The following is an 11,728-nucleotide window of genomic DNA, read 5'->3' on the forward strand; positions in this document are numbered from 1 at the left end:
TATGCTATTATATTCTTGCATTTAATTTTAATAATATTATTAATTTCACACAATATATATTTTAAATTAGACACAAATAGATGTGAATATTGTTGTTGAGAGCCAAGTCTTCTGCCAAACAATTCAATTCCATGACAATGGTCCCTTTATATGTAAATAAATAAATAAAAAAGACACAATACTTCTAAAGGGGTTTTTGTCCCATGACAATGTAATTTATCATAGTAAAAATACATATTTATATATAGGCACACACATGCCTCACACATTGTATATTTCAAAGGTAAAAATCAAATAGATAAACAGATAAATATATATATATATAAAAAAAATTATAATACTGATAACGCTGACTTGAGGTGAAAGCTGTTTTTACGAGCTACAGTGAAGGCGGCCGGAGAGTCCCGCCGTGACGTCACGCGGAGCCGTGTCCTCGGCGCTGAAGCAGGAACCAGAGGAAAGTGAACCAGGAAGCCGAGGCGGAGCAGCTGAGAGCCACTGTCCCGGTCTGACGGCTCAACGGCGGCGACGCAGGTAGCAGCGACACGGTGTCACCCACCCGGGAGTTTACGTCCAGTGTTGAGAGTCGACACGAAGCGCAGCCATGGCCTCGCTTTTCAAGAAGAAGACTGTGGACGGTAAGTTTGCTCCTGTGCCGGGAGCTCGGAGCTAGCTAACTTGTTTTTAGCCCCGGTTGTGTTGTTTCCATCTGAAATTAGCAAATCCACGCTCAAACCCGTGTAACCGGTTCTGCCTCAGTGTCACTGCTCAGGTCTGAGTTTCTGAGACCAGAAACTCGAACATGTAGCAGAGGAGAACATGTTGTGTAATGGAGGAACACAGAGTGATTCCAAGTAGGAATGTTGCCGCAGTATCTCTCTGTTAGCGTTTAATCCATATATAGGAACATGGTGACTGTTTACTGCCATGTTAATGGGAAGTTGTTGTTGTTTACAGTGACTAAGCAGAAATAAGCCCCATTTGTCGATAAGTGTACCTCAAGTCGTTATATTCGTCTTGTTGAGGAGGTAAAAACAGGTTTTTAACTTCATATTTTTATCTATGATCTCTAATAAATTCGGATCAACCGATTTCCTACTCTGCCTTTCGAGGCTTTTTCTCAAAAAATTGTAAATAAGATACATTACTGTCTTATTTTGTTAGATTTTTAAAAATATTGAAACAACTGCCTTGCTGTGCTGTGGTTAAAAAAAAATACCCTCAGTTAAATGGTGAATGGTGTGATCAACTGGTCTAACGCTATGGGGGAAGTTGGTCATATTAGTTTGATTTGCCTATATGAGTCAGGAATGTGCAGGTGTCAAATTTCTAAAAAGAAAAAAACCTCTCAATCGTAACGTATCAGGAGTTTTTACCTCCAGGCGGAGTAATCAGCCTCACAAGGTCAAAATGGGAAAGCCGTAGCCCGCCCTTTATCAAATTTAATGAATCAATTATTCTCTTTCCAACACTGATTACAGCCACTCGTCGGGCTGGAGTTCCACATGGAGGACGGGGGGGAACTTCACTTCCTCTGGGCCCCACTTGAACTCATTTATGTGGATTATTCCAAATACACACATCAATATCACAGTATATTCCTGGCATATGTCATAACAGGATCTGTAGGTAAAGGCAAATCTTTTCACAGAGCCGCCTCCCCGCCCTCCTCCCATCATTGTCCTCCCAGTTTCACTCACGCCGTACTCACCGTGCTGTGTTCTCTCCCCCCCTCCACCGCCGAGCCACCGCCGAGTCTTCTCAGCTTCGACACTTCGTAGTCTCCATCCTCCTCTTCTCCTTAATTTCTCACATCCCTCGCTCTCTGGACGTGGTATTTTTTTCCCCACAGTTGCCATCGTTGAGTTGGTTTCTTGATATTTGATGAATGGCGATGGGGGGGGTGGGTTAGATCTCACATATATGTAGGGCGATATCCCACCCACTTTGAGACGTTGGCGCCACGTCACCTTGTACGTACACGCGTGTCGTTCTCGCAAGTGGTCCAAGGCACTGACGTGTCTTGACCAACTTCGTGATTGGACTATTTTTGCCGATGGTTCACATTTTTTAATTTTTTTTCATTAAGGTTATTTCTTATTACATAGCAGCTTATATAAGGAGCTGAATCAGTTTATTAAAACCATGTTTAGAAGTCCTTCAATTCTTATTTATTTATATAACATTTAACTCCTGATGTCTTTAAACACCTTCTGTCGGTCCATCCTAGAACAGATCCCTCCTCCGTCGGTCTTTCTGAGGTTTCTTCTTCTTTTTTTTCTAACCATATTAGAGGTTTGGTTTGGGGGGGATTTCCTATTATTTGAACTGAGAGCCAAAGGATAGTCGGTGATCAATATAGTGACATTTAAAACTTTTTTTAATATATTTTAGCTGTTTTTAGTAAGTTTATGTTTTACAATATTTTTATATTATTTATAATCTTGAGCTTTAAAGATAAAGTGACTTTACCTGACTTGATTAATTAGTTTATCTTTGTGTTTATTTTTTTTTCTTCTTTTTTTTAAATTTTAAATGATTTTTTTTGAGGGGGGTGACCAAATCAAGTTGTAAAAATGACGTTACTGAGGTGAACATTTTTTCCCTGATGAACTGAAGGTGTGTGTGATTACTTGGTCACGCTTTAGCTCACATGATGTCACTTTGTGTTTGAGTGGGTGGTTCAGAGCTGACTCAGTGTTGAGCACTTCCAGTTGTCGGTGTCGGAGCGCGCCCTCAGCGTGCTGTTGAATAACCCTCTGGTATTTTGTGTGCATGAGGGGCACACACACTCAAACACACCCGCTGAATAGATGTTTTACATATCTTCCACACAGCTGAGCTTGACCCTGCCCTCTCTAACCGTAATGAAAAATAGGAAATGTAGAGACATCCACACTGAAAACTCACATCATCTTCAATAGTCCATGTTTCAACACTGTTAATGTATCTCACCGGAGGGAATTTGTCAATATAACCACGTAGAAAACAAGAGTGGTATTCCACATTTTTCCTGCTGGTCTTAATATGTGATCTCTGTTCAGCTGTCAGCTTCACATTATTTGGGCAATGCAAGTCATGTGAGATGCCAGATTTTAGACTGGAGTTGTCTTACCGTCACTCCACATAGCTGGATTTTTTTTGATTCAGCCCAAACATAGGCAGAGGTAAAAAATACAGTGTGTATTTGTATTTTGGTGTAGAGAAAATGTTGTTTTAAATGTATATGTTTTGCAGATTTGATAAGTATTCACTCATCTTTCCTCCTTGTTGATTCTCCCTCCAAAGACATCATCAAGGAACAGTCGAAAGAGTTGCGTGGCACTCAGAGACAGATCACCAGAGACAGAGCAGCGCTGGAGAAACAAGAGAAACAAATGGTGGGACACACACACATGCACACGCACACTAGCATCACTTGTACATAGACTTGCATTAATTTCCTGGAGACTTATAACCATAACTTGCCGAACCCAATTGGGGGATATGGCTTTCGACTCCCAATTGGACAAGTAGTCCTTAATTAACTGGTAGTTAGTATGAAAATTGTGCCCTGAGGTAGCCTATCACACACACAGAACCAAATATCCCAACATACGTTATCTTCCATATATTTCTACATATTGCGTCAACTCTCTTAAGATTCTCGGCTCTCCTGACACACATGCACCACATCCATTTCCTCCAATCTGCAATTGAACCGGATTGGCTAATGGGTGTAAATGAAAATACAAGATAGAGAGCTGGTGCTGTGGCTTTGCTTCAGGCAAGTGTGACCTCCCTCTCCCACACACATGCACTCGTACGCTGTCACACGATAAAGGCTTTATTCGCAGACGCGCACATTTCCCGTCTCTGAAAGATGAAAGAAACCAGCTGTGTCCTCTCCCCTCTGTTGTATTAAGTAAATATCATACAGGACATAATTACCTCCCTGGGGAACCACATTTTTTCATTCCTCATTAATACATTGTGCTAATTAGTCTATTAAAAAAAAAGAAAAGCCTTTTAGCACATTGTGAATAAAAGATAATTCCGCTTGGGAAATGGAAATGACCTACTGTGTATTTGCAGTTTAGCACAATCATGACTGACTATTGACCCCCAACCGTGCACACTTTACGTGAGATCATGCACACTTGCACATATTCACCTGCATATACTGTGTAATAATGATATGGAGCAGAGATTATCCCCTGTCAGGTTCATTTTAAACACCTTTTCAGTAGGATCTACTAAATTAGGAAGTGAATGGAGTTAAGAAGATGTTATGTCTTCAAGCTCCACATTTCATCCAGGTTTTTTTCCAACCAAGCAAAATGAGTAAAATCCATTATTGAATTTAAATGAAAGTCCTAAATAATTTTAATCTTTTCACTGTTCACCGAATTACACACACTCATAGTTATCAGTTCCCTAAATATGTGTGATCGTATTTTAATCATAGACTGATTTTAATCTAGATCTATGAATTATTCTCCTGGAAAACAGTGCAAATGTGAGAAAAATATTCTCACATTTAGGGAAGAAATAGCTTCTTCCCTATTTCATACTGCATCTTTCCACCAAGTTTCATAGAAATCTGTTCAGTAGTTTTGTGTAATCTGGTTTACAAACAAAAAAGGACAGGAGTGAAGCCATAACCCCCTGAACACATTGTCCTTGTGTTCAGAGAAATCTTTTTTGACCCTTGTCTTTGATTCCGTGTTACTACCAGGCAAAGCCTGACAGCCGCCCAGCTGCATTCCTACATGTGTCGGAAATCCCTCTCTATCCATCATTTACCTCCTCCCTCCCCCTCTGACGGGGGAGTAAATAAGGCATCATAAGCTTCACATCAGCAGCAGTCCCACTGCTCTCATCTCTGTCTTTTTCCTCCTAATGCATTCATAATGCATTCTTCAGTTGTCAGTATTATTTTCAGTGTATGTTTTTCTCACAAAGCTCAAAGTTTTTATCTTTAATTCAATTTTTTTTCTCTCTCTGAGACTAATGCACCTGTTCTATGCACGCATCTGAGTGTGTGTGTGTGTGTGCGCGCAGAGGGGAAAGAGAGCCAGAATGTGAATTGCTTTTGCAGTATCAGACATTAATAATTAATTGTCATTTCCTGAAAAGGATGCTTTCAGCACACACGCACACACATTTATGCACAAGAGAAATAAGCAAAACATGCTGGAGCTGTAAGAAGCGGTGCTCAGAGGCCTGGCTAACTTACTGTAACCTGGAGCCCCATTCATTTCCCCCTGGGACGCTCACACAAATTCATGCCTACACAAGGGATCCTTCTGGGCATCAGTATGTGTTCCTATGTTTACTAAAGCTAAAAGGTTGTATTCGTTCGCAAGTGAAGTAACATTTGATCCGGACGACTGTGTTTACTTTGTCTATTTTTGCAAACACATTAGTCTTGAGGGAATATCCTAGATATATTTATCAATACGTTTATTGTGTGTGTGTGTGTGTGTGTGTGTGTGTGCTTACTCACTTGTGGGTTTCTAATGCAACATGTGTAGGAGGAAGACCTTCTGATTGATTGTCGCTTGTCGCGTGGACAAAAATAAACGTTTTAAGCTACACTAACTGAGAAGTGTTGGAGGAAGAAGGCCCTCGAGTCAGGATTGATACACTGCTAAAAATAGAAACTTCTATGTCCAGTAATGAATGTGTAAAAAAAAAAGCTCCATCTTTCATCCATAAAAATATCTCCAAAATCTCAGCATGTCATTTGACATGGTTGAGCAGAATTCTTTAACATTACTTTTACTTTGTGTCTAATCTGCAGTTCAACGTCCCTGTGAGGTTAGTCCTTAATCCACTGTTGTTCCTAATTGACTTGTTTGTACACAGAAACATTATCTCAAAATTGCTGATTGGCAAATTACTCACTTACCCATGAAACCAGGAGACTAATTTCCCTTAATAGCCTCAGTAGATTTGTTCCTGATAAGCAAAGATATTTTCAATTAGTGACACACTAAATTGACTCAACATTTTGTACACAGACTCACTCATTTGATTAATTTACACGCTGTCATGCTAAAATTTACATTATTTGTTTCATGCAGTGAAAACTGAGGCATAAAGTGTAAGGAAAATGTACTTACTGCTCATATCCTAATTTGTCCAACTCCAGGAGGCAGAGATCAAGAAAATGGCAAAGAGTGGGAACAAGGAAGCATGTAAGATCCTCGCCAAGCAGCTGGTCCAGCTAAGGAAGCAGAAAAACCGAACGTACGCCGTCAGCTCTAAGGTCACCTCCATGTCGACGCAGACAAAGGTCATGAACTCTCAGATGAAGATGGCCGGTGCCATGTCCAGCACAGCCAAGGTAAGAATCATATTTAATTCAGGTTCTAAAATGTGTTGAGTGGTTTACACCAGTGAGTCGGAAGTAAAGGCTGAACTAATAGAAGAAGTAATGATCATTAACATGAAATCAAACAGCCTGCTGAGTTTACGTCTTTGCTGATTATTAATGTTACTATCTAAAACTCTTACTATTAGATATATTAATTAGAACTTTGATTCATCCTAAATGGCTATCTAGACATTTGACGTTAATTTTATTTACTTCACAAAGTAAGTGTGTTTGTCTTTTGAACATTAAATAGTTTCCGTGTTTACTCATATGAATATTTCAGTGTAATTAAAGTATTAATGTGGGGTCTGTTCACATTTAAAACAGGAGTCCTGTTACTGTGGTGCTAATGAAGTGTGAAAGGTAGTAATTGGCCTGGAGCGATGTTACTGTACAGAGTCAGACTTAGCAAACACATACAGGTCAAATATAATTAGGCTTCAGTTTAATGGGGTGTGATGAGGCGTGTGTATTCCTGAGAGATATTAATTGTTGAATTTTCAGACCTTTGTAATACTTGTTAATGAACTGGTGCTTTTTCTTAGAAAAGAACCGCAGATCCATTCAGTTATTTGCATGGTACAGCATTTCCCTCCTTCAGTAGAGGAAGCTCTGTGTGTTAGCATGGTTTGAACCAGTTTGTCAGAGAGGAAACTAACTGAGCTTGACCCAAACCTGACCAGGTGTTCAGTTTATTGTGTACAAACAGTTCTTGACTGATTCATTCTCTAACCTTCTTTTACCACCTGAACAGACAATGCAAGCGGTGAATAAAAAGATGGATCCTCAGAAGACCCTTCAGACTATGCAGGATTTCCAGAAGGAGAACATGAAGATGGACATGACGGAAGAGATGAGTAAGTATTCATTTTACACACATGCACAGACACAAAGAGTCGTATTATTAAGGAGCTTTTCAAAACTTGTGAGGGGGACGAGAGGCACATGTTTGCTTAGGTAATGAGAAATATAAAACTAAAGGTTTGACACAACAGCTTTTTCAATTTAAGTTTAAATACCAACACATGTGCATCCACAAATACATACATGTAATTTAGATGGATATAGAAAAACATCATCTGACCTCTCTTACCACCACCTCCACAAGAATCACGTGAAAACGTACAGAGAGAGTCTACAGATGAAGCACAGAAGAACAGTGGAGTGCTCAAAACAAACTCCACACTCAGACGTGCTGGAGTTCTGGACAGAGGCCTTTGCCCACGGCTCACCATATGGCAAAGAATCATTAAGATGGAAGATAAGGGCGTCTGTTGCAGCGTAGATCTGCCGACATGGTGCCGGTTTTCACTGATGAGAAACATTAGTTACAAGTTCCAGTATCTGTTGTTCTCTGGATATGATATGGCCTTTATCAGAGTGAGATATTTGTTTAGTTTGAATGTAAAATAGCTTCTTGAAGGTAAAATTGCCTACAGCTATCTCACTCTAAAGTCCAGCCAGTGACTGAAAATCAATGTGTCTGACTCGCTTTTAATTGACTCGTCTGTCCTTATCTTCTCCCTCCTTCCCTCACTATCTGTCCAGTCAACGACACTTTGGATGAGATCTTTGATGATTCTGGGGATGAGGAAGAGTCTCAGGACATTGTCAACCAGGTTCTGGATGAGATCGGCATTGAGATCTCAGGAAAGGTAAGAAATTCCAATTGAGAGAGACAGAAACTACCACTGACCTCATAGGCCTTAATACTCTTTACATTTAGAGAACAGTTAAAGATAGAAGTTAAAACATAGCATTTTATTACACATTTTACAACTGTAACATGTGTTAATGGAGTGTAGCAACATGGAGTGAACAATAAGTGCTCCACACGTCTTTTACTGAGTGTTGAAATGTATTACAGCTGCCACATGGTGGGGCTATAGCCTTCAGCTTTTTTAGCTGTGAACACTGCAGTCCTTGTAAACTGCCAGGCCTGCCATCTGTTGTGTGTCTGGCTCCCCCTGGGGTCTCCATGAGTTATTACCTCTCAAAACACAACACAAACCTACAAATTGTCCAATAAAGGAGCCCACACAGCTGCAGAGAACAAACAGGCAGGTTTCAGACAAACCTGTTAAACTGCGTTTTGCTGTTGGGGAGCGAGGGGGGAGGGGGTTGATCGTTTCCTGCTAAATCACAATAAAAAAACAGAGCAGATCATGTACGTTCTAAGAAAAACAAGAGAGTAAAGGTTTTCTCAACCAACCCTGAAGCTAGAAGGAACTTAGACTCATAAACTGAGGTAGTTTGGAAGAAACGAGCATCAGCAAATTCGTTACCATGTGTTTTCAGCACAAGTCATAAAGTTAATGGTCTTTATCATTACTTTTAACATAATACACACTATTGTGAAAAATAGAAATGGCACAATTTCTTATTTAGTCTTTAATACAGCTCAGGAGTATTTGCTGTAATGATTTTAGGGAAGGAATTAAAGATTGCATTTTGATCATATTTCATTTGATCATGTTTTTTATTGTAGATGACAAACATAGACAAACAATAAGGATTTTTTCCGCTAATTCAAACGTCATATTTTTGAAAACATTTGACTATTAACTGACAAATATCCTCTAGAGTAGAGTTTAAATAGGCTTAAGGAGGTCTGGGAAAATAGAAACAGTTCACTGACACACACTTGCATAATTATTACATCCCTATTTATTCCTACTTTCAAGATAACTACATGGTGTTAAATTAATTTGTCTGATTAACCGATTTTAGATTTGGCTTTGGAGTCGCCGTACACAGCAGCCAATCTCAAAACAAGCACCGACCCTCGTGATACTGTTTGTGTGTTTTAACTTTGAGTTTGAATTTTCCAGATGGTGAGAGCTCCAGCTGCAGGAAAGAGCCTCCCCAGCGCCGCCTCTGCCAAAAAATCCACCATCTCCGACGACGAGATCGAGCGACAGCTCCGAGCGCTGGGAGTGGACTAATTGCTGTCTTTGTTTTAATGTTCACACCACAAACCTGTGCAACATTAATACCAATGGATACAAACTGTGAGACACATTGGTTTTGTCATGATTTAAATGGTACAGGTGTAACAGAGGGTGCACACTAACAAACACACACACACACACAAACACAATCATATTCTCACATTCTTGGACAGGTTGCCTTATAGATCATGAAGGCAGAACATCTGATCTATTTAAAATAATATTTATTCAGACGTCAGACTGGCGTCATTCTGAAGGTGGACTAATAATAGATGCGTAACCTGAAGAACCGACCACTCTGTTGTTTACCATCCACCCCTGTCTTCATAAAGGGCTACAGTCTATATGCTTAATATTTAGCTTTTTCCATTTGACGTCTTGGTCAAACTTGAGTTAGTCAGATATCAGCCTCTACCTGATTAAAGATGGACGTAGTGTGGTGATTAAACAATAGTTTAACAAGCAGATCCCCAGATTTCCAATATTACCGGCTCACTTTGCTGTGAGGTGACCTGTCTTTGTTCAAGAATTCTCTGGAAAAGTTATTTTGCGGGTATAAAGACTATTACTGTTCATACTGGGTAATCTAAGATGGGACAAACTTATTAAACTCACTCCATGTACAGAAAACAAACTGGTCAGGTAGATCATGATGTTTATTTAAATCTATGCATAAGGCAGATGTTCATGTGAAGCGTGTGACAGACACTGATGCCTTCAGGCGATGATAACACCTTTTATTTGCATCTGATGAAGAGACAGATTGAGCCGATAGCAAACTGGCTAGCATCTCATTAGCGCCACCGTAGTTGCAATGTTGTACAGATTGTGAGACAAAACTTAAGCAAACACAAATTGGGACTAATGAAAGACTTTCTATCAAAGAGTGAATCGATTGTTAGATGCTACTGATTAATCACGATTTCTTGTTTTTTTTTGGGGGGGGGGGGCTTATGGGTTGATGCTTGCTGTCTGATTGTATATCTTATATCGGACTTGGGATTTACACAGTGATTGTAGGATGGCACTGGTCCTGCAGTCGCTCTTCTCTTTCAGCTGCTGTGCAGTTACCGTCATTTGTTATTCGAAGCTGCCTCAGTCACACACACACACAACTAAATAATGAAGGTGTTTGGTAAATTTACACTGTGATCCAAGAGAGGCTTTTCTCCTCTTCAGCGCTGAAGCAGATTCCTCTATACACTGATTTAATTTCAGCTTCAGGCTTTGAGTGTTGAAGACACCTCATATTTACCTGGTCTCTCTCTCATTGCCAAAACAACTCTAAAAAATGTGTTCATTCTTGCATGTATTCCACATGTTCAAGTCACATCTTCTTTTTGTAAATTATTCTCATCCTCCACCTTCCAATAGTCTTCTTATGAGTGGAAACTGCTTTAACAGATTTTGACATTGAGTGTGATTTCAAAGTTCCCAGTTTTCAAAACAACATATGTGCTGTATGTATACTCATCTCTGTTTCCTTCTTTGTCATTGTAAATTGACCCTGTAAAGGGTTTATGGCTTTTATAATGAATAAAGTTTCTTCAGGTACTATTTGTTGAAAGTATTTTTCTTCTGGGCCTCATTTGAGTTAACCCTTTAGAGGTCAGTGTTTTTTGTTAGTTACATAATTCCAACTTAACGATGAAGGGTTCAAATTCTTCAAGATATTTTTGTTCAGTAAAATTGTTACATCTATACTATATCGTAAAATAAAACATGCAGCAAAGGATTCTCATTCATTTTATCATTAACTGCAGACCACCCCATTCACTTTCATCAAGCGGCATCATGGGAGTGAAGCAGTGCAGACGCTAAAAAATTTGTTTGCGAGGAATGAAGAGTCTAATAGATTTTCACATCATGCAGAGAAACATGGAACTAAGATAGATAGTTGGAATGACAGGAAAATAATAAAAAACAAATGGATGAGGAGAAACACCAGCATGGTTACTGAAAGTATCAGCTGTGATTTGTAAATCGTGAGGTATGAAGTTTCTCCCGATTTTCTTTTTAGCCTCTTCTCTATGAGTTTACTCTTTAATGTGCAGTTCTACTGTTCTCCTGCCATTTCTGTAACTTCATATGAATCATGTAGCCTTCACACTTCTGCAGACCAGTTTCCAATTTGTTCTGTAGAGTCTTTGATTTTCATATAACACATGTATTTTAACTTAAAATCCCAGACAGCCAAGGATTTCAATTCATTTCCACGTAACCGGCAGACCTCATTCATTTTTGTTAAAGTGGCATTTGATGAAACCTGTGCAGAGTCGACAGTTGGAATGAAAAACACGCAAATGTATAAAAATCAACACCAGCGCGGTCACTGGAAGTATTAAAACCTTATTGAACATATAGATTCACTAGATCCAGATTTTTATGTGCTCCAAATTGTACTCTTAAATATCAG

The 11,728-nt window shown here is 39.4% G+C and overlaps 1 protein-coding gene across 1 annotated transcript; it reads left to right on the forward strand.

The window, feature by feature from the left end:
* The first annotated feature begins 443 nt into the window (after window positions 1–443).
* Window positions 444–10,869, forward strand: chmp2ba (charged multivesicular body protein 2Ba). Its single transcript, XM_062402922.1, has 6 exons — window positions 444–638; window positions 3,289–3,380; window positions 6,137–6,331; window positions 7,116–7,218; window positions 7,910–8,016; window positions 9,193–10,869. Exons 1-6 carry the CDS (start codon window positions 605–607, stop codon window positions 9,304–9,306), a joined length of 645 nt encoding a protein of 214 aa, XP_062258906.1. The 5' UTR covers window positions 444–604; the 3' UTR covers window positions 9,307–10,869.
* The last annotated feature ends 859 nt before the right edge of the window (window positions 10,870–11,728 follow it).

This window comes from Platichthys flesus, chromosome 13 (genome assembly GCF_949316205.1).
Source record: "Platichthys flesus chromosome 13, fPlaFle2.1, whole genome shotgun sequence".
Classification (NCBI taxonomy): Eukaryota; Metazoa; Chordata; class Actinopteri; order Pleuronectiformes; family Pleuronectidae; genus Platichthys; species Platichthys flesus.